This window comes from Larus michahellis, chromosome Z (genome assembly GCF_964199755.1).
Source record: "Larus michahellis chromosome Z, bLarMic1.1, whole genome shotgun sequence".
NCBI classification, from domain to species: Eukaryota; Metazoa; Chordata; class Aves; order Charadriiformes; family Laridae; genus Larus; species Larus michahellis.
In genome coordinates, this window is record NC_133930.1 from 78,860,028 (window position 1) to 78,882,815 (window position 22,788).

The following is a 22,788-nucleotide window of genomic DNA, read 5'->3' on the forward strand; positions in this document are numbered from 1 at the left end:
GAGGATAAAAGTAGACTTTTTAATAGCAGCATTAATTCCAAGGTTACGGCAGATAAACACACATTTGCTTCTACCAAACTCTGGATGTAAGCAATACAGAAATGCAAACCTATATTACACATTCAAAGTTGTTTTGTTTGGGTTTTTTTTTTATTCCTGTGGTATCACTAACCACAGCAACATATTAGATTGATTTGCATAGACCAAGCCCAGTTACAGAGAAACACTGAGGTATCAAACAGTCTATTCAGACAACCACAACACACTTCTCACGTGTCAGTTACCAAACACAGGATTATTCTTTCACCCAGCACAACTCCAATTTAAGGAGAAAAACAGCAAAATACACCATTAACTTCCTACAGAATACAAAGGCTGAGAAGGACTTACGCTTGTTATATTTTCCCCTCTATAAATTATGAAAATATCCTTCAAAAAGGAATCAAAAATATTCTGTTGTACAACATATGTTCAACTTATAAACACATAAAAATCTGTGGAAGAGTACAAAACAGTATTAATACAGTAGTTTTATTTACATTATCAGTATAGGATGTCAAACTTTTTACATGTACACTTCAGTGTCTCCTTTCAGAAGGGCCAGGCTTCCAAACAGCAATTCTTTTGAAGGTATAAATTTTAATAAAACCTTCAAATGCTGACAACTTACCAAGTATGCACTCAGGAAACATACTCTACAATTGCAAAGTAAATTAAAATGTGTAAAAAATAAAAATAACTTAAGAGTGACACTGCTTATCTACAGTCTCTTCCAAACTAATTTCAGTCATCATTTCTTACTCTCTTTTTATCAATATAGATTACTTCATGGCTCAGGAGAGGCAGGGAATAGCTTGTACTCTAGTATTCAGCTCAGGTCTGACCCTGCAATGTTAAGAGGAAGCTGAGGACAGTTGCCTCGATGCTGACACAGCACGTTCAGACTTGGCCGCCTAGCCCACCTAAGCAGCCAAAGCAGTACTTTTGCGCAGACCATCATGTCTTTAGCAAAGGCCTTGGCAGTATATTAATCTATTCAGGCAAGTCAGAGGTTGCTATTGTGTTGTACTCAGTCACTATCATATTCCTCTATTTTTAATTCGTCTTCCTCCATGATGGCTTGAGCTGCAACAGGCTGAGGCTGACTGCAAGGCAGTTCACTTCCACTGCACTGGCTCGAGGAGAGAGGGAATCCGTCCGATTCGTTCTCATTCATTCCGTTTTTCTCCACTTGCGCAGCCGTCTCCATAGCGTGCACATTGGCACAGTCCCCCTCAGAGCTAATAAAGAAGTCTGGTATCCCCGGATCTTTGTCAGTAAGTGTTTCAAGCTTTAACCTGCAAAATTGCCATTGCAACAGTAAGTTACCACAAAAAAAAAACCAAACCATCTCCTGCTCTTTCACACAGAAGCTGCAACAGAAAAGACTGCCCATGTACCACAGGCGTCACCCTTCTTCACTGGTGCTTAAGAGCTTTCACATTTTCTGGTAGCGACACCATCCCTCAGTCACAATTAATTCAAGCTATATACTTTCTGTGCTTACATCCCTACCTTCAGTATTATGTTTTTACGGCTCTGCGCACATCGTCCAGATCCTTGTGCCCAGAACTCAGCACCATGCAGCCTATGTGACAGCCTACAGAAGACACAGGAGGAGTTCCTCTCGGGGAAAGGACTGCACTACATAGCCCCAAACGACAGCGAAATACCAGATGGCATCTGTGCTCCGTCACTCCCCCATACCCATTGCTGCTTGAAAGTTTCTTCCTTATGGTGACAGCGCTTTTGCTGAGCTTTCCTCACCCACATGAGCTGCAAACAATTAACTCACTGACAACGGCCCATTAAACCCTTTCCAAGCAAAACTGAAATCCTTTAGGATGGGAAGCAATTTAACTTGAAAGAGGCAAATTAAAAAAAAAAAAAAAGTTGAAAGGAAATCTTTTTATATATTTTAAATTTCTGTTACTATTTGGACTTCTCAATCTTTCCAGCATCTCTGCATCAGTATGTTACCGATGTTCCTATATTATTTTCCCCACTTTACATGGGAATAATAAAAACCCATACAGTTACTGACAAAAACTCATCCTGACACAAATTCCAGCTGATCAAATATCATGCACTTTCCTCACTGCCACTTTTCTTACTCCCGTACCATTCCCAACCCACTAATAAATACAATGGAAAATAAATATTCTTATTTCCATTTAAACAGTAACACATAAGTTATTTTAAAGACTGCTTAATAACACAAAATAAGTTATTTTCAGTTAGGATTCCTGAAGGAAGCAAACACTTACTAAAATACCTACATTTGGCCATACTTCCTTTCCAAAATAGTGAACAAATTTAAAAAGATTACCGTGTTTTCAGGAGAAAATCACCCCTCAGATAAAACTCTAAATGACACATGCCCAACTTAGTAATGCAGATACAAAATGTTTATCAGTATTTAACGGTGTGCTGCAGACAAAATTTATGGCATAAGGAAGTCTACAATTAGTTTGTGAAGTTACAAATATTTTGTCTTAGATGAGGGAGTTTCCTTTCTTCCTGACCAGCAACCAAAATGGCTTTTAATAGAACTGTTGGGGAACAGGGTGGTTCGTGGGTAACACAGCCTTTACCTCACAGGCCAATATTTCATAACTCGGGCAGCAACACCACCGTGACAAATACGAGATGCTTTGTCAGACGCCCTAAGAAACTCACTCTCTTGGCTAAGAGTTAGTCTCATTCCACCTAACTGTGATCTCGATCCTTTGTTAGAAACAGACCATCACAATTAAAACTCTTTTTAAATTTCAGAGATATGAAAGTTCCTGAAATATAACTGGGGCTCTACTAGTATAAATGATGCCCATGATTCAGAAGGCTCACCAGAGTCACCAGAGATATAACGTGTCATGCTATGTCTCCCCATGAGCACTACACAATCTGTAAGTGGAGCACTATTCGGTATTTAACATCTAAGACAGATGGACTTCAGCAGCTATAGTTTTATTTAAAAAAAATGCAATCTAAATAAATATTTACTCATAAGCAGTCCGGCAGCCAGAAATTCCATAAAGCAAAAATCAGTGCTGCTATCTAATTTCAGAGGAAGCGCTCATTAAAATACATTGTAGTTTCATAGATAAACAACTGCTTCAAAGGAAATAAGAATAATTCCCCATTATACATCACGCACGTGAACACAGAATGTTCTATCAGACTTCCAGATTAATGTTTTATGTCATGATAAACAATAGGCAAAGTGCACTATACTCTTTGCATCAGTTCAGTTTTATTCTCACATAAACGTTTTTGATTGTAAAAAAAAAAATAATATTCACATCATGCACTGGAGAAACATAAGTATGTCTAGGGCAGAGCTAATATTTGGTACAATGGAAAAGAAAGCTAACCAAGGATTAAAAGCAACACTATAGTAAAAATGTTGCTACTAACATTGTAGTGATAAATAGACTTGAACTGGAAAAAGTTTTAAGAGGCTAAATATAAAATTATCATGCTGTAAATGAGGGACAATGTCACATCTCAGGTGTACAATGAAGACGTTTTTCTATGAAAGGGTTCTTTTCCTCAATATATTAAAAAAGAAAGTCTTACTTCCTTTAAGAAAAGACAGAAGTCAAGTTTACCTCCCAAAATGTCTTTTCAGTGGTAGCCTCCCAATGTCTTGGATAAAAGCAATCTGAGCTGAGAAAAAAGAATCACCAGTATCATACTGGGTAAACCACAACACACATACCATTAAACATACTGGAAAATAAGTTAATTCATAAGTTTAGTCAAGTATTCCTGTATATATTTGCAATACTTTAGACACCAAAACACTGCATGCACATGTATGCATTTATTTTTTCAAACTGTTTACCATATTGCCATATTTACAGATAGCCTACGTACAAAAAAAAAAATCACTGACATTCATCAACTGTGTATTTATGAGGTAGAGTTATTATTCCATAGCCTACAAAATGAATTCATCCTGATGTCAAGGCCTTAGTTAAGATATGAAGCCTTTAATTAGAAATAATTAACATATCATAAGTGACACGGCTGTCTAAACAGTAATTTTTGGATTATATACCACACGAAGTAATTGTTTTTTTACATGCACTGGCTGCTATTGGGTCCTTTAATTACAAAAAATTTAATTACTTTTAACTGAAGAAAAAAAAAAAAGTTCAAGAGTTACACCCATCTTACCTTGGTTTCTCATTGGATTTGCTAACATAGCAAGGTAAGGCAACAGCTCTGTCTGAAGACACTCGGGTGGTAAACAGAAGCTTGAAAAGAGAGATTTTGCAGCAAGGCAATTTTCTTGATACTGTAAGAGTGGGGGGGAAGGAAACACAAGTAAAAAACCTGTTAAATCATTATTAATTTAGATACTCTGTACTATAAAAGGCAGACTTTCTTCTTGCCTGATGGATGACTACACACAAGCTACTGAAAAATGAGACCAGAAGAAAATGATAAGCAGTTAGAGTTAATATATGCAGATCATAAAAATGGGAAATTCCTTCATTTTTGCCTTTTGCTGGGCATTAAAATTTCCAGAAAATATTTATCCCTTGGTTACAGAATTTGCCACCTACCCAGGCAAATATATTTTGCCAGATACAGCAAGAGAAGTATTAGTTCAAATGTAAAAAATTGCAAAGTGCTTTGGTATCTTATGAACAACGTACTTCTGTTAAACACATAAAACATAACAGCAATAATCTGTTAATCTTACACAACATATTAATGTGATTTAAACTGAAAAAACCCCTTAACTTTACTTGTAGGAATACTTTATAGTCTTTCAACACTAATTGTGTCTCCATTAATTTAGAATTAAGACTCTCCCAGCAGTATGCCAATTTGGATACAGGAACCAGACTTTGTCAGAGGCCTCCAATTTATTTTTCCATTAAAGGAATAATATAAACGTAACTGTTCAAGCAAGTGCTTTTTAGAAGTAGCTTCTATCAAAAGATTTGACAAGTTTAGCACTGTAAGCAAATCTCATCTATACTACTCAAATGTCATACCTTACAAAAAAAAATTTAAAAAAATCAAGTATTTACCTTTTTATTGATGAAGAACCACTGTGGTTTATGTAAAGGCCGGAACCCCATCCCTCCTTGGTGGTGGGCAAAGGCTCTGGATGTATTTGAATGTATCACCCCTCGGGTGGCCACAGATGCGCTGTATTCTTCCATCACAAGCCTTGTCTAAGAGACAAATTGGGCATTATGTGAACTCAAGGCCTTTGTGCAAGGTGTGTCATTTGCACTAACACACACTCTGTAATTGCAGTGACAGCACACACCCAGAATACGTTTAGATCACTGTGAAACTCTTACTCAAAGCAGATGAATGAAAAAGCTATCTCAATTACTTCAGGGAAAAGGCATACAAACTCCAACACATTTTTAGCACAAACATGTTCTACATAAAAATACTTTGTAGAATATTTTACAAACACTATAACTCACTATAATGAAATACTGACAGAAGTTGGACAAAAAGTTGAACGTGCATCTCTTCTATAGTTGATGTACTTCAGCATTTGTTAACAATTCACTGTCACCTGTACTGGAAGTTTGAAGCTTAATTCTTATTGAATTGTAAAAAAAATTATTTCTACCATTCATATACACTTAGAGAAAAAATTAGAAGCTCAATGTCAGAGTATTAAAAAAAAAAAGTATGTGTGTATAAAAAGATGACACTTACAGTCCAATTACTACAAAGGATGTCAGCGGTGCTCAAATATTCACTGGCTCTCACTACATCATCTATATCAGAAAAAAAGTCTACATAGTTCTGGTGAAGGTATAAATTAAACATGCTTCCAGACATATGCGATTTTTCCACAATATCCTATCAGGACAAAAAAAAAAGTTCAAGTTTTACACAGCGCATAAGGAAAAGCATCCTATAAAACTTACGATACATTTAGACAGTTAGGGAGCTGGCACACATCATCTATGAACAGATGCTTATTACAAAAGGAAGGTTGGCTTGCTCCCCGGGAAGGCTAATGGTGGGGACGGAGGGGCGGAAGCCACTGCTGTCTTCAACTCTCTTAATGGGTGGTAACAGAAAGGTGAACTCAGACTCCTCTTGGCAATGCAGGATGAGACGTAGGAGGAAACAGGAAAGTCCACCTTCCAGCACAATTCCATCAGTGAGGTGAGAGAACCTCTGTCCCTACAGACTCAAAGCTCGACAGTCAAGAGCCTGGGAACCTAATCTACCTCCAGAGGTCCCTTCCAGATTAATTATTCTGTAACACAGACAGATTGAGTACACATATATTAAGATCAATGACAGTGACAAGTCAAGACAGTGACTGTGCCTGAGAATTTGCATCAATCACTTAAGAGTCCGTTTTGGTTTTTTCACACCAAACTGTAATCAAGTAGTTATTGCAGACGTACCTCAGGCTGAATAAGCAAGGTGTCTCGACGGTATTCTGATAAATGAGCAGGCAGCTGAGGAAATTCTGATTCTGACACTGGTTCTCCTACAAAGGATTTTACAATCTTTAGTCTTTTAGTATCAGAAGTATTGTTACATTTCTGCACATAATCAAAAAAGCCAGAAGAAAGACACACATTTCAGATTAGATATTAAAAATTAGAATAAAAGTTACATAAGAGCAAGAACAGAGATGTGTAACTGCATGAACAGTAGCTTTCACATATATTGAGCACCATTTTTAGCAACTGTCAACTCTACCAGCAACTAGATTACACCATTTTCAGTTCCCAGGAACCTCTTGCTGCAGGTGTATGTACTTAATTATACAGTCAATATTATATAGTAAACAAGAGGTAATTAGTTACATTACACTTCATATAAAAAAATTTCAATTAGTTATTTTCATATTGCCTCATCTCACTAATTCTCCTCAGTTGATTTTGGAACTGATACTGTGAATTATCCCTGAAATGTGGACAGCCAACGTCATTATGGATCCTGATTTAGCTGAATGCAGGTAGTACTAGTTTATTAAGTACCAAATGCTTATGAATTATATTTTTTAAATGTTAAAAAAAGAGTACTGTAACCACACACAGGGAGCAGATAGGTTCTGTAAATTTACAGAACCTGAGTCCATAGAAAGTAGAACTTTCAGTAGAAAGTAGCAAAGTGGAAAGTATTTTAGAGAGGTGGAAAGGGAGACAAGGTATGGCAGAGAAGTGGAAGAGGTTTTCACGTCAGAAAGGAGAGAGCACACATGTCTGTTAAAAGGGAAACAAAGAGCTGAGATAAACAGTAGGGAGGAAAAGACGGCACGAGTCGTCAAACCCATATACACAAATAAGGAAGGCAGTACCTATGAGGCTGCAGGGCAGTTCTATAACCTTTAGGAATACAGATGAGTACAGAACATAACTGTACAACAATGTATTATTATGCACAAGAGCAAAATTTGCTTTTGTACAATACAACAAACATAGTGGCTATCTATCTAGCTTTGTGAGGATGACAACACATGGACCTAACGCAACTAGAATTATGTAATTTTATTACATACATGTAGAACATCTTAATGAAATGTTTATTTACCTAAAAGATACAAACAGCTGCAATCTCAGTTACCACATACTTTTATTACTGTTTTTATACTGTTAGTAATGACTGAACATGCGAATTGGAACTCACCCTAAGCCTTACTTTAGCAAATCTAGCTATCAGCAGCTGACATACTTTGCCCATTGAAAGGAAGAGTAAGTCAAAGCGTTCTTACTTTTGCAGTATATTATTTTCCCCAGAGCATGGAAAAGAAAGATGGAAGCATCTTTGCCACCAATAGCTTGTATCTCCTGGTCTTCTGAAGTATCAGATTTAATTTTCTTGCTTGCTTTAGATACTGCTGCTGCTTCACATTTTAGTGTGGAGCTCCTTTTCTTCCTTGACCAAAACTCTTTCTCCAGTGAGCAGTCTACTAAAAAAAGCAAAAATACAATCAGGACAAAGCACATGAATCAAAAAAATGTTTTCTATTATATTGCTACTGCTAATGTTCTAAACAAACAAAAAAAACAACAAAAAAACCCCACCAAACAGAAAAAGTTATATAAATAGGGGCACTAAGAGAAAACTCATGTATTAGGAAGACAACCCGGTCACCTAAACTAGCATGTTTCATTCTACTTCTGTCCCTTAAGTCAGCTAAAGTGCCAAGTACTTAAAAAGTTCTTCTTTATAAAGTACAATGCAAATATATAAAATTATATTTCAGTTACATTCTGTTCACTTATCAATTTATCTTTCATTTGCATGATCTGTATAATGCCCTCACTGAAATAAAAGGAGGCAAAGAAAACCTTTTCTTTAGGTGATTCTTCCAACAGCCTACTAATTTCCACAATGTTTTGAGCTCCAAGGAATAAAACCCTTCTGCTCTTATATAAAATTCAAAAATTTTCACCCACAATTTGATTTAGTGGCAGATGAATATTCCCTATCAAGCTAACAGAACGTCTCTTTTAAGTATTTACCTTTCTCTTCTCCCAAGATTACCATAGATCCATTTTACCCATTAATGCTGCCAAAGTGAATGTATCGCTTGTGTTTACACACAGCCACAAGTGAAGAAGAAAAAATATAAGTTAATAATGCATTCTCAGGAGATCAACAAGGAGGTGAGGTCTCTCCAAAATTTACAAAATATCACTGGCTGCCAAGCATTTACCTAACTAAAATACCTGAACAACTAAAAAATTTCTATTCAACATGAATTCTCAATCTAGAGAAAATGCGACAAGAGACTGTTCTGTGTGGTATAAAGAGAACATGATCCTGAGATCTCATGTACAGAAGCTGTCAAGCCATATGCCTTTGCTTTCTCCCAAGTTCTATTCATAACTCTCATGTTTTTACATTTCCAAGGTAATTTATTAAAAGTTACATAAACTGGTCATTTTAAGACTATTTAGATTTTCTACAGTACGTAGAAGCTACTTAGCACCCAGCAGCGAGCTACTGTAAACTTTTCTCAGGTAACCCCAACCTACTGTTTATTAAATTAATGGCATTATCATCAAAATGGTTGTACTAAGAAAAAAAATTCTATTTTTCCTATTAATACAGAACAGTACAAACTTAGTATACTAGAAGACAACATCAGAAGAATTTATTTTCCACGTTCTCAAGTTAAACCTAGGAACTTGACTCTCTCCCTCAGGAAATTTAACAAACACAGCTAAGTTAATTTCAGTATACTCTAAAATTCAAACTACAATACTCCCTCTTACAACAAGGACTTGAAACACTCCTGTGTTCCATGAGCAGATTTTCCATTTGCAAGGTGGATGGGAGAGAAAATGAGTAAAAGCAACAAGATCATTGCTAGCTTTATGACATACACCAGAAAACAACCGTTGAATTAATTTCTTACGTCTGGGTTGTGTATAAAAGCTGGCACCATCTAATGGTTCTTGGCATGAACTACACATGTCAGAGTACTGCTTTGAAAAATTATCAGTTATGTAACTCACATACATTGGTTTCTTAACAATTATTGACTTCCAGTGTTTATGAAAGACACAACAGCAAGTGTCCTGTTTTCTTTCAATGTTGGAACATTCAAAATAATCCCAAACTAAGTCTGATTTGCGCATTGTCTAACCAAGTACTTTGAAGACTACTAAGACTACTAAAATAACTTCAAAGTTTTTCTGTAATACATTCAAAAACTTCACAGTAGGTCATGCCACCTCACAGTTTTTCAATTTACCAACAGCCGTAGGAGCTCCAAAGCAAAAATCAATCATTACAGAAGTGCTGTATACAAAGTCAATGGGCTACTTCAGGAATGCATTATGGGTAGAAATAAGGACATGGAGAAGTATAAAGAACCAAGCAAAGAAAATATCCCTCTCAAATTAAAGTTGCATCATAAAAGATTTGATCAGTAAACACCAATGGCAAAAATATTAAGAGGGCATTTCATTAAATTACATCAACACACACATAGCCCATGCTACTCAATTTTAAGACTACGTATCACAGTTATGAAATTAAACACTTTCAGCTTAAAAAGAAGAAAAAAAAACCCCACAACCAAACTTTGTGCCTTTTATTCCTGCCCCAGAGCAGCACGTCAAAAATGTTTTGCACAGCTCGCCTAGCTGTGCTGCAACAGTGAAGAGTGTACCTTCTTTATACGTATACCAAGAGTATACCAACTTTACAGCAGAAATGGTCAAAATGTCATTCGATTTACAAAATCATAGGTATTTACCTTTCATAGAAGAAAACTGAAGACTGTTTATTGCACTTCTTATATCCCCTGAACAACCTCTGCAAAGCAACTCCAAAGAAGTTCTATCAAGAGCATAATTCTTTTCTCTGTTCTACAAGGAAAAACAACATTCAAAGGAATAAGAAGTAGGAAAAGGAGTATTTGAGTATTATTCTGGCTGTGGGGACCCACGTCTGATACACACCATCAACAGACTACATGAGCACCCACCATGTGCTTAAACTGTGTAATACTGCTAACTTTAAAACATTTAATCCATTTAAGCACATTGCCACATTTTATATAGCAATATTAAAGATAATAACACACATAATTCTTTGCAAGGTGTCACTCAACAGAAGACTTGCTTGTAATCAAAACAGTTCAGGAATAATACAGGTTTTAAGTTTGTGACCTCTTCTGGCCTTGCTGGTACAATGAGAACTACTTCTGTTCCTATTATTTGTTTCATATATATGCTTTCTGTAATCGGCAAAAGAATTTTCAGAAGTAACTTTGAAGGCTTTGAACAAGTATCAAGTGGAACTAATCTTAAAAACAATACATCTTTCTAGTTTGTTCCTTGTTTTCTGTTGGGGGGGATTGGTTGTGTTTTTTGGTGGGTGGGGGGGGTCTGCTATCAAAGATCAAACAAATACAGTAACAAATGTAAATAACATATATTAGATATAAAAATCTAAAGTTTCTTTGGACCTAACACCACACAGAAGTTATCAGTTTTGACAACTTACCATACTAGCTTCTGTTGCAGCTATTCGATTAAGAACTTTCATCATATTTGTTGGTGCAACAGGCTTGAAACTGTTGAATTTCATTTAAAAAAAAAATTCATTAGTTTCTGACTTCTCATTTATTTCAATCAAGTTTTAATGAGATAGAAGATCTTACCTAATACTGGCTATAGACAACTCCTCTAGAATTTCTGTTGGGAACAGTAACCTCTGGTTGCTGTCTCCACTGAAGTTATCTGAGATTATAAATATAAGGGGACATCTACTTGTACGAACAAATCTCCTAAATTGAAAAATAAGCAGGCATAACAAGAATGAAACTCCAGTTTACTGCAAGCGGCTAAAGCTAATAATGAAAAACTTATTTCCAACTGACCTGAGAATTTCATGTAGACTGCTAGGGTCTCGATAGAACTGGTTGGGTACATCCTAGTCAAAAGAAATGAACTGCTGTCATTACACTCAGATGCAAATACTCTTTCCCACAGACTGACTGTTAATGGCACACTCCGTTGCTACACATTTCTTCTTCCTAGTAAACTTGCTTTCAACTAAATCTGAATGTGGCTAACAGTGAAGATAACCGGGGGGGAAAAAAAAACCAAAACACCACACAAAACCAAACCCCAACACAGCACAGTATTTCTTTATTTTATTACGCAGAAAAAATTATCTAAAAAGAAACATTTTCTTTCTGTCCTTGTTTCCTACGAAACAGCCTTGGATGATTACATTGCCTACTAGAGAGAGTTTTATTCGGAGGATAAACGCTCAAGGTAGCAGCACCACTGAGGAAGAGGACTTGAGATTTGAGAGGACCTACACAAGGACTTCTCTTCATGAAGAGAAGTCACAGAAAACTACGCTTCCTAAATTCTACCAAACATCACATTACTCAACTAGAATTTTTTATCTCATCTATTCTTTTTCTTGAAAGTTTACAGATAACTTGACTATCATAACTTCTAATACTCCTCTGTCACAGCACATGAAAAGATCAGAAGGAAAATGCTACTGAATCACACTCTGAAAAAGTAAAAATAAAGTCTTCTCCTCTACCTCCTGCTATAGCTTACAAATCCTCAGCGTTCACATCTCTGCCCTAAATAGCACCACCCACATCAGACCAGGGAATGCTAAATTTCAAATGCTTTCTGATTGTATTAATTCTCACATATCTTCTACACTCTCCTGCATCCTTAAGTAACAAGAATAGCGGGGAGTTTTCCCCTCTTCCTGTTTATACACGTATATTTCCAGAAAGTTAACCATACAGAAACATGGGTGTGAATTTTCAAAATTGTTTTGATGTTTTTGATACTCTATTACTTATTTCTGTACACAAACTAGTCTCCAATTTCTGCCTGACTATTAGCTCATATAGCTTAACCACAGGTAGAACTTCATTCTAGCCTGCTGTAGAGACTCAAAAAGTAATAAAGAACTCATATCTGCAATAAAGCAGACTAACTTTTGGCAACACCAATCCACTAGCTGAAGCCAGTTAGCATGTCAATATTATAATAAAAGGTATTCTTTTCGAAATAAAATTTTACAAGTTTTCACTTACTTCAATAAGAATAAGCTTTTTATCATTTTCTGAGGACTCCCCAAGCATCTGAAGTTTGTTATACTTATTTGCTCTTAACAGAAAATCTTGAAAGAGAGTTGCTTGGGCCTGACTCGGAAACGTATGAAAATTTGAGTCTGAAAAAGAAAACTAATTAAAAATTTGTATTCTCTATATTATCCTAAGTAGAATACAAATACCACAAGAACTAAAACCCACCCATGCTATTTTCTGACAGTAGCAACTGAACACCAGCAGACAAGCCCTTTGGCAAACATATGACACATACAAGAGAATTTTTAAAGGGCAGAATTCAATTGAGGACCCAGACGAAGACAGACTTACCTATTTTTATTTAATTGCCTCAAATGATATCCAGGCTATTACATAGCTCTCTATATTGATTTGAATTGCAAATTATTTTGGAGTAAACACTGGGGAAAAACTAAATTCCTTTTCAGATAAATGCAAAACTAAGATTCTTATTAAGCACTAAGGATCTGACTTCATCTGTGACAGACATAAAAGAACAAAAAAATACAGAACACAAGAGTCACAAAAGTAACTGGAAGAAAAAGAAAAAAAAGAAAAAAAATACTTACCATGGCCAAACATATTTCTTAAGTCTTCTTTTGTATAATCTAAAGATATTGGATTGATCCATTCTTGCACCTGAATGCCAAGATCTTTTGCTAATACTTCAATAGTTGCAGTCTTTCCACAACCAGGAGGACCAGTTAGCAGTAAAATAGAGCTACCCTGTCACAGGAAAAAAAACAAAAACAAAACCAACATAAAACCCACACAAAAACAGACTCCACCTTTTAGCAGCATAAGCCCTAAATAAATGTACAAGTTCTAAATCTATATTCTTAAAAGATTCCTTATAACGCAACAGATACATAATCACTACTGGTAAGTTAAGATTTTTCTCTGAAATTAAAATAAAATTGAATCCAGCTTGTTTGTATGGGTTTGTATCTCTAGCTGCTAATTTTAGCAAGATTACCTGCTTTGGCTGCCTCTGAAATATGTGAGTTTTTAACCAGGTTTCAACTTCTTCGATCTTCCTCTTTTGCACAGCAAGGTCATTCTAAAACAAGATTAAAATACATGAAATTCATATATACACCTTTTGCTTTCTAATACAGTAATGATGACATTCAAGAACAGAATATACACTGACTAAAACACTAACAGACATGTACATGTATGTTCCAGTTACATATATTTATGCTATGTAGAAGTGCAACAGTTAAGGACAATCACTTCAGCCTGTTTCCTCAAACAATTTTCCATTGCTTGCAGTTGGGAAACAATGAATTATTATTATTCCTAAAGTAACAACATTACAATCATGCCTGTTTGTGTCAGAGACAGCACAAACTACAGTTATTCAGGAACATGCCAACAGACCAGCTGACTGCTGTCCAGTAACACACAAAATAATTTCTGTTCTCTGTCCCATAATTAGTGCACTAACTCAGTTCTCTCTCCTTTCTTCAGCTGTGCATTTTTCTAGTACTTGGAGCTGTTAGATCTGGCTGAACTTCAATAACTGGTTCAATAACGGGAGTGGATGGACAGGAAACTACATCCCATCAGTAGCTTTATCTCCTCAGGAAGCCTGAGGGAAAAAAATGCACCTTATACAGATAAATAGCTCATTAAAATCTTAACTACAGTCAGGAAATAAATCAAACTAGTATTTCACTGCCCTAATAAATAGGATATACTCAGAACTGACCAATATGAACAGAAACACAACATGTTACACTATAATGTTACTACTGCATTAGCACTTAGCATAACTCTCACACCTGGGTTTCAGGTTTGTATCTATCTACCCATGCCTCATCTTGAGCTTGGCCCCAGTTTTGTCTGGACTTGTTAGAAGGCAGATCTACTGCAGATGACTTTGCTCTTTTCCTGGGCAGAACTTTGGTTTTGCTACTTTCTGGCACAGAAGGCAGGTCTTTCTTTTTCTGCTGCCGTTTTCTTCCAGAGTTGCCTTCTAGTGGCTTCACAGGAACAGCACTAGACGAAATATTTGGGTTTCCAAAGAAGTCATCAAATGAGTGTGCCAACCAATCTGTTACCTGGTAAAATACAAACATTTTGTTATTAACGTAGCACACTCTTCCACTTAATTGGGTACAGTTGTCTCTAGAAAATTAAAGATGTTTAATCAAGTGTATATGAGAATATCTCGTACATCTAAAGAACTTCATTAACACTGAAAGGCATACTACTAGCTATCAGCAAACATGGGCACTTAGGCTTTTTGAACGTCAGCTACATGCTTCTTCAGTATTAACAAAACCAACATCTTACACATTGTGACAGAGTATTTTTCATCAAACTGGCAAATCAGAACAAGTTAAAAATTCTACAAACACACATTCAAACTAAAGAAGTAAAATTAAAACAGAGATAAGAAGGAAAAAATAGCATAAGCTTATTCCTACCATTTTTACATTACGGTCACGTTCATGTTGTTTCTGTACAGGTTTCAGTATGTGGCTTTTTTTTTTTCTTTTTTTTTAACATTTACAATGCAGCCATTTGTGTTTAAAAGTTAGAAATAGGTGACAGAGAAAAATTATTTAGGCAGCACAATAAAATCAAGTGTTATTTGTCTGCTGTGTGAGGAAGCTTGGACTGATCTAGAATCAGACCATCCCATGTATCAGACAGTGACCAGGAACAAAACTGCTAAGAACGTCAATATTTAATTTTAGATTTGAGAAATACCCTGCTAGAACAGGTGTACAAACTTGCACCCTTGAGATGCTTTTCAGCCTACCTATGGTCCCAAAATAGTATCTGTGCTGCTAACAACCGCATAACCTTTTAGCATAGGAATTGTAACAGGCTACACGCTGAAACACACTTCTGTGAAAACGTGAGTAACAGAATAGACACGGACACGTCATCTCCAAAAATGTCTGTGAATACTCTACCGCTTACAAGTCTTATAAATTAATGCAACACACCATTACCAGACCACAGATTATGTGAGAGGCCTTAGCACCTGGGAAAGAGGATCTGCCTCTACACGGTTTGCTTTTAACGTTACTCTGACAAAAACTATTTTTATTTGAATTTGCATATTCACTAGCGGGTCTGATAGCACCGAGTGAGGGGGTTCCCTTTTTTACACATTGCACCAGCAAGTAAGAAAATAAGCATCTTACACATGGGTGTGTGTGTGTGTGTGCGTAGGAGTAGGGGGAAAGCAACTGAAGAATAACTGTCAACACAGAGACCAAGGAGTAATAATCGGGCGTAAACATACTGCTAATCGGAGCCGCCAGACTATTCCGGGAAGCTGTAAAAGGCTTTCTCAGGACAGACTCGGCGCGCGGGCACCCCTCACCCTCAGCCCATCCCCCCAACCCCGTCCCGCGGCCTACCTCCACCGGCGCTGCCTGCCTTCCCGAGGAGCTTCCAGACATCCTCAGCCCAGGCGGTGCCCATCCGCCGGGCGGCCCCCAGTTCCTGAGGGGAAGAGCCCCGCTCCCGGGGCGGCCGACGCAGCAGCCGGGCGGGCTGAGGCGGGACCCGCTGAACCCGGGCCGAGCCCCCTCTCACCGGACCACCGACCTCCCCAGGGGTCCTTCTCCTCCGGCGGCTCTTAGCTGCCCGCGGGGCGCCTGCCCGCCAGCGCCGTAGGGACGGGCGGATGGGTGACGCCATCGGCGTGCGCCGCGCGTGGCGGAGGCCCCCGCGCACGTGTCTCCTAGGCGACCAGCGGCCGCCGCCGGGCAGCATGAGGCGGCCCAACCTTCTCCTCACCGGTGCGGGGCGGTGGGGACGGGCCCCGGGATGTCTCGGGGGTCGAGGACGCCGGTGGTGCCCGGGTCGCTTGGCCCCGGCGGGGCTGGGAGCGGTGGGGGTGCGGGTGGGGCCCGAGCTGGGGCGGCGGAGGTAGGCCCCAGCTCTCTTCACAGCCGGGGGGGAGGTTTGGGGTCGAGGTCCCCGCGCAGCCGGGGCCGGGCTGCTCTGCATGAAAACGTGGGGCTTCTCCATGTTAGTTAGGGCTTTTAAACGAAGCAGGTTTTACTTTTGCCTCGCCTCGGTTAGAATAACACTTCTACACAAAGTGAGGTTTTTTCGTAGGATGTTTTTTATAATCTCTAGGTGTTGCTCCTATTTGTTTTGTCTTGTCATGCACCTTTTTGCCCGTTTTTCTATGGAATTGCCAACGTGACTGTCCAAAGTTTTCTTTTTGGTTCCATAGAAGGTTATTTGAAGAGGTCTTACATGCTCTTCTCTAACATGCTTCTCTTACATGCCCTTCTATTATATGGTGTTTTCTCGTTAGGTACTCCGGGTGTTGGGAAAACCACGCTTGGAAAAGAACTTGCGTCAAGATCTGGGATGACCTATATTAATGTGGGTGACATGGCAAAAGAAGGTAGGCTGTATGAACGAAGCAGTCCATCAAAGTACTTTAGATATTTTTGCTTTGTGTAACAATGTGCTTCTAGCGCCTGTGTTCTATATTAAATGAAAAAGCAATGGATTTGCTTTAACAGAAATATTTTTGAAGGCATGAATTAAAAAAGCATTTATGTAGCCATAGCATGCTTTGTAATAAGTAATAAATAACTTAGCCTTATATGGATTTGTAAACAAAGCCTTCCTTGCTGTGAACACTATCTCCTGAAGTAAACGTAACAATATAAATAATTCTAATAACCATTGTTATTTCATAAACTTCCACAAATTATTTTTGCTGCAGGTGAACTGTATGAAGGTTTTGATGAGGAATATGATTGTCCGATTTTGGATGAAGACAGGGTAAGTGCAACTTCAAAACCTATCATTTTTCTATCTTGACTTTCTGTAATTTCAGATAAACCTGTCTTTGTTTCCTTTGTAGGTAATTGATGAACTAGAAGATAAAATGAGTGACGGTGGAGTGATTATTGATTATCACGGCTGTGACTTTTTCCCTGAACGGTGGTTTGATATAGTATTTGTACTTCGTACAGAAAATTCATTCCTGTATGACAGACTTGAAAGCAGGTATGTCAGTGGAGTAAATAAGGAGTGACGTACTGTTGTGTGACTTCATTGGAGATTTTTCTAGGATATAAATTACTGATTCTTTATAGAACCCTCTATACTTCTCTGCATATTTGAGACTCTCCCGGTATTTCTCTCATTTTCTAGGGGCTACAAAGGGAAAAAGCTGCAAGACAACATTCAGTGTGAAATTTTTCAGACACTTTATGAGGAAGCTATGTCATCATATAGAGAGGAAATTGTACACCAATTACCCAGCAACACTCCAGAAGACCTAGAGAGAAATTTGGATCAGATTATGCAATGGATTGAGCAATGGATGAAGGACAACAATTGACATTTGCTGATAAAGTAACTCTGCTGGATCGCTTCCTGGGAGGGTTTAATAAATTACATTCATCATTTTTGTATGATAAACTAAAATCAATTTTACTGTAACATGGTACGGTGGGGGGAGTAGAAGGTGGTTCAGAATAGCCAGGTTGTAAGGCTTTGAAACAGCCCGTGGAGCACTATGGGAGAGGCACACAGGAGAGCTGACACAAGTGAAAATTCATCTGTGAATGAAAGGATGAAAATGACACGGTTGCCCTTAGTAGCAGGAACTGGGTTCCGTAACTGAGAATTTCTTGGAGCCTACAATTAAAACCAAACCTTCCCCCCTTCAAAAAAAGTGTGCAATCCTGGTAACTAGTGGCAGCTGAGGAGCTTTTGATTTCCAAAGGGCAAAATGGTGTCCTGAAAAGGAGTTTTGTCTGTTTCTGAATTTTTAGACTAAAACCTGCTATACTCCACTTTACTCTTGAATGTATGGAGGGTAATGTCGAGTGAGGGGCATGTGATGTAGTTTAAGGAGGGTGCTTTATTTTGGAGGGAAGAGAAGTGACGTGGTAAGAGAGATATTTAAAACGATTATAAGAACTTTGGGAATTACTTGCGGTGTCAGGAAACATTAGCTGTGTCTGCACTGGTGTGGAATATTAAGCAATAAGGTTTTTTCCTCCTTTTTCTTTTAATAGTCTCCATCACACGTCCCAGTCATGGAAGATATTTAGGATTCTGTAGAAAGCGCTTGCTAATAAAGTTTTTATATACACGAATTTGAACAGTAAAACTCTTCATTTGCTTGAAAAATTTCTAGCCTCCCGTGGAGCTGTGGGATCGCGTTGCGGCCGCCGGCTGCTCCGGCCCGCCCCGGGGCGGGACCGGCAGCGCCGAAGCCGGGCGGGCAGGTGGGTCCGGGGGCTCCGGCGGCGGGGGGGGGAGACCGGGAGGGGAGGGCAGGAGTGTGGGAATGTCGCGGGGGGGTCACCGAGGCGCTTCCACCCGACCACCACCGCTCCCCTTCCTTCCCCTGCAGATGCGTCCGCAGCCGGAGGTTTCACTTTAATGTGTTTTTGTTGTTTGGTTTTTTTTAAATATGTAACGCTTTAATGTTCTACCGTGCGGCGGGAGCGATGTCTTACAGCAGACCGAAGCCGTATTGGAAGCAGCCACGCACCATTAGCTTCAGATTTTTCATTTTTATGTTGTTTTGCTGCTTTAATTATGGAGTTTTTCTGTTTTTCTAGATAAAATACTTGTTTCAAGGGCGGCACTGTTCACATTGCCAGTAAGTGAAGTGCTCTCAATAGGAAAAAAAAAAAAAAATAGGAGAAGATGGAGGAAGCAGAAGAGGATGACATGACGTGTGGAGACTTGGGAAACGGACTTGGGAGAAGACCTGGCGCTGTTTATCAAGGGGAAAATTTACAAAACTCCTATTCATTTAGATCTAGGAAGGGATCTGGAAAGGTGTGTAGTTCTCTCTTGTCAGCAAAAAGAGTGGAAGAAAACGATGCCGCAGCTCTTCCTGGTTCAAAACGAAACAGTTTTTACGATGGATCATCCAAAAAGCCTGTTACTGGTCCAACTCGACAGAATAGCTGCGGTAAGAGTAATTTGGAAGTTAATTATTCACTGTGAGAAAAATCTCGGCAAAACTGCCTCACAGTTCATCTGTTTCACGAGGTGTCAAGTTTAATTCAAACTGTTTGCCGAAAGGCTTTGAAATCTCTGCAGGATTCCATGAAATGCGTGTGCGTTGCAAACCTGCTGGGATCCGGCGCAGCCTTGGCAGGGTGGCTGGGCAACCTCTCCGTCTGCTGCTGGTGGCACAAAAGGAGGCAGCCCTTTTGCGTATTCTGTTCCCAGATCTTCCTCCCAAAACAGTTAATGGCAGAATTCCTTTCCAGTGAATGAGGCTGTGGCCCTTCTTAGTGTAAAATGACCAGTTTTTAAATGTTTATTTTTACATTTGGAAGTGATATTTGGCGAAAAGCACCCTGTGGTGGGGGACAGCGTTGTTTTTCTCTAAATGCATATAATGACATTGAGTGGAATTGCTTTGATTCCTGATTTGTTTAAATGTGTCTTCCTAGAGATTGCGTCTAAAGCTAATAGCCAAGTATTCAAAATCCTGTTTGCTACTTAGTTGAAATTTGTGAATTTGCCTTACTTTTGAGGTTAAGAAGTTGTTTTTAGAACCTGCACATCTCTGTTTTCACGGTGTTGGCATTATTATTTTTTTTTGTGAGGACAACACTGCTGTAAATAACATCAAATGAAGGCTGTGCTGTTCATTACACTTCAGATGCTTTGCCTTATGTTTTTATCCATTTTAAGTACTTTGACTGAAATATTTCCATATAACTTGCTTATTTCTTTCCTTTAAAATGAGTCCCCACTATCCTCTCTGCACACTGCAGTAAGCTAAGCAATATAATTATTCTTTGCTGGTTTCAGCATCTTCAGTGAGAATTAATGAGAGCAGCATAATTCCTGCTGGTTTCACTGTCCTGCTGGTGTCTGTCTGATGAGAAAGGTCTAGGTCTTTCACACAGCAATGTCCGTGAAAGCATGAGTTAAGGTCCACGTGAACCTGACTCTGATTTAGGAGGAGGTGGCATCTTAACATATATCTGCAATGCTCAGTTTAAGAAAAACAGTACCAGTAGTAACTGCTTGTTTAGAAGAATGCTGGATCTTGTGGGACACTCCCAACACTGCACTTGATCTTCATCTCTTGCAAATGGCCCCTACTTCTTAATAGTGCTAGCCACTGTTGTGTTTAGTTTGGTTGTTGAAAAGTTACATTCTGAAAAGAATCTAAAAAATTAAATTATTTTTTAATCAAGATGGCAATTTTATTGCTTTGGGCTTTTTTTAAAGAAAATTATAAAATAATTGTCCTTATTTTAGGTCTCTCTACAACTGTTCTTTTTTTTCCCCATTTTACTTCTTTAACTGTGAAACAATATGTTTGAGCTTAGTATTTATGTATTCCTTAAATCTGTGTATTAGCTCCAGAAGAAGAAAAAAAACCACAAAGATGAAAATTCACCTCCGCACATTACCTGTTTTCAGGGTAAAGCAAATTCTCATGTTTTCTTTCGTAAATATTTTACTATCTCATCTTTTACTACCTCCTATCAATCTGACAGAATCTAATACTGAAGTGTCCAATGAAGAACTAAAGGAACAACTTCGGGACGCTCTAGAGGTTAGTCACTGTGCCAAGAGTGCAAGAGTGCTGCTCTTGAAATCTGCATTTCCTTTTAATGTAGAAAATTAAAGCACAGTGTTAGTTTAGCTGAAGACCTTGGTGTGTCCAGAACTTGGATGGATTCAGGGTCTTGAAATTAGAGTGCTAGTTGGAAGCCTCGTAACATTTTATGCCAGGAAATCACAGTGTGAGATGCAGTTTATAGCCTGGATTTTATTTTTTTTTTGGGGGGGGGTGGGGGGGGGTTGGGAGGGAGTATTTTTAAAGATGTCAAGAATATTAAAAGGATTGTCCTCCTTTTCTAGCAGGTTTTCTTTTTTTATTAAGCTTTGGGCCTGAAAATCTGCCCTGTAAACACAACAGTCTTTGGGTTTTCACTGCGGAAAGGTAGTTAACTCCTACATTTTAATTTTACTGTGTTGATATGTTGGCATCAACCCAGGCAGAACGAGCAGGATGATCTCCACTATGAAAGTACACACTTCATCTGCTCTGTGTTCTTTAACCTCAGGATAGCCCGTGGTAGATCATTTTCATGCTCTCTTAGCATGAAGAGCCTTCAGTGTGCAGGAAGTTAAAATGTCAAGAACCTTACTCATTTTCAATTGGACAAAACTGCTAATTTGCCATTGCTCCCAGATATGTTTTCAGAATCAACTGCTGAAGTAATATAACTGGGAAGAACTATGAAAAAAGTTTTGTATGACCGCAAGTGAACAACTGAGTGACCCAGATAGGGGTTAAGGAAAGATAAGTATACAAGGCAGTAATTTTTCTTTTAACACTTGGAAATTGAAAAACTGCTTTGTTCATCATTCCCATGTTCTGGGAATGTTGCATGAAGACGTGATTGGCATGTACCTGGAGCAGGAATCTGTTTTGTTGTTGTTATTTTGTTCTGGGCAAGCAGTGGTTTTGATCTAACAGTCCTAACATGATATCTGCGCTATAGAGTATGGATATTTTGTACAAGATATTGTACATTATGTTAATGTAGCATTTATATTTTAGTGTATGTTTGTAATATTTACTATATTTTGTATCTGTTGCATCTATTTGCCTCCATGTATATCTGCTATTCTGTTTTGCTTTATTATTTTAAAGCTCCAGACCCGTGTTGGTATATACAACAAGCAAGGAAGAACTACAGTATTTGGTGGCTTATTTTCCAAATACACTAAAAGAGAAAAGAAAGAATAATAATTACGAGTATTCTTCTTTAAGGATTTTGTGCTAACATGCACAGTTAACATTTATTCATCGCAAGCAAGCTATTAGTCAGAGAAGAATCATATTTGTTTTTTGAAGAGGGCAAATTTACATTGCTGTTACAGCCGAGTTTTAACAGGATTACCTTGGCTTTTACTCAGTGTACCTATTTTATTTTGCTTCAGGAAGTTGAAATTTTGAAAGTTGAGCTTGAAGCATCACAAAGACAGCTTGAAGGAAAAGATGAAGCCCTAAGAATTCTGCAGAGCATGGTATGAGTTGTTCAGAAATAATTTCAGTACTTAGTGGTACAGGAAAGAAGAGAGAAGAAATATTTCTGCCGCTCCTCATCAAAACCCCCAAACCTTAAGTTCTTCCCAGGGCTATAATTTAAACCTTGAGTCTGCAAGTGTCTACA

At 38.3% G+C, this 22,788-nt stretch overlaps 3 protein-coding genes across 6 annotated transcripts in view; 2 read left to right on the top strand and 1 right to left on the bottom strand.

Annotated features, from left to right (window-relative positions):
- RAD17 (RAD17 checkpoint clamp loader component) lies at window positions 1–16,222 on the bottom strand. 2 transcript variants are annotated; one of them, XM_074571150.1, is made up of 16 exons: window positions 16,000–16,222; window positions 14,404–14,682; window positions 13,593–13,676; window positions 13,186–13,342; window positions 12,584–12,720; window positions 11,390–11,442; window positions 11,171–11,296; window positions 11,014–11,083; window positions 10,262–10,373; window positions 7,763–7,960; window positions 6,447–6,532; window positions 5,740–5,886; window positions 5,088–5,234; window positions 4,222–4,342; window positions 3,651–3,708; window positions 1–1,337 (listed from the first exon to the last, which is right to left on the bottom strand). In XM_074571150.1, the coding sequence occupies exons 1-16, from the start codon at window positions 16,039–16,041 to the stop codon at window positions 1,070–1,072; spliced, it is 2,085 nt and encodes a 694-aa protein (XP_074427251.1). In that variant the 5' UTR covers window positions 16,042–16,222; the 3' UTR covers window positions 1–1,069. The 2 variants fall into 2 exon arrangements, with proteins under 2 accessions (XP_074427251.1, XP_074427252.1); XM_074571151.1 differs by having other exon boundaries at window positions 7,763–7,957; window positions 16,000–16,215.
- AK6 (adenylate kinase 6) lies at window positions 16,209–19,252 on the top strand. Its single transcript, XM_074571155.1, has 6 exons — window positions 16,209–16,383; window positions 16,911–17,003; window positions 17,331–17,389; window positions 17,472–17,617; window positions 17,765–18,849; window positions 19,189–19,252. Exons 1-5 carry the CDS (start codon window positions 16,269–16,271, stop codon window positions 17,952–17,954), a joined length of 603 nt encoding a protein of 200 aa, XP_074427256.1. The 5' UTR covers window positions 16,209–16,268; the 3' UTR covers window positions 17,955–18,849; window positions 19,189–19,252.
- Window positions 18,813–22,788, top strand: part of CCDC125 (coiled-coil domain containing 125) — a 12,666-nt gene continuing 8,690 nt past the window's right edge. Inside the window, exons 1-4 of one of the 3 annotated variants that reach the window (XM_074571152.1) lie at window positions 18,813–18,849; window positions 19,189–19,547; window positions 21,100–21,158; window positions 22,556–22,642. In XM_074571152.1, coding sequence (XP_074427253.1) covers window positions 19,277–19,547; window positions 21,100–21,158; window positions 22,556–22,642 — 417 coding nt within the window. In that variant the 5' untranslated portion in view covers window positions 18,813–18,849; window positions 19,189–19,276. Of the gene's footprint in view, window positions 18,850–18,882; window positions 19,548–21,099; window positions 21,159–22,555; window positions 22,643–22,788 lie in introns of those variants that run through there. The other 2 variants (XM_074571153.1, XM_074571154.1) reach the window with 2 other exon arrangements.

What these genes read in the sequence shown, in the direction of transcription:
- AK6 (XM_074571155.1), top strand. Translation starts at nt 16,269, where the DNA reads ATGGGTGACGCCATCGGCGTGCGCCGCGCGTGGCGGAGGCCCCCGCGC. An exon ending in GCCCAACCTTCTCCTCACCG is followed by an intron (nt 16,384 to 16,910) that starts GTGCGGGGCGGT and finishes TTTTCTCGTTAG; the next exon opens with GTACTCCGGGTGTTGGGAAA. An exon ending in CGATTTTGGATGAAGACAGG is followed by an intron (nt 17,390 to 17,471) that starts GTAAGTGCAACT and finishes TTTCCTTTGTAG; the next exon opens with GTAATTGATGAACTAGAAGA.
- RAD17 (XM_074571150.1), bottom strand. Translation starts at nt 16,041, where the DNA reads ATGTCTGGAAGCTCCTCGGGAAGGCAGGCAGCGCCGGTGGAG. An exon ending in GAAAATAATATACTGCAAAA is followed by an intron (nt 6,533 to 7,762) that starts GTAAGAACGCTT and finishes AATCCTTTGTAG; the next exon opens with GAGAACCAGTGTCAGAATCA. An exon ending in CCTTGCTTATTCAGCCTGAG is followed by an intron (nt 5,887 to 6,446) that starts GTACGTCTGCAA and finishes TTGTCCTGATAG; the next exon opens with GATATTGTGGAAAAATCGCA.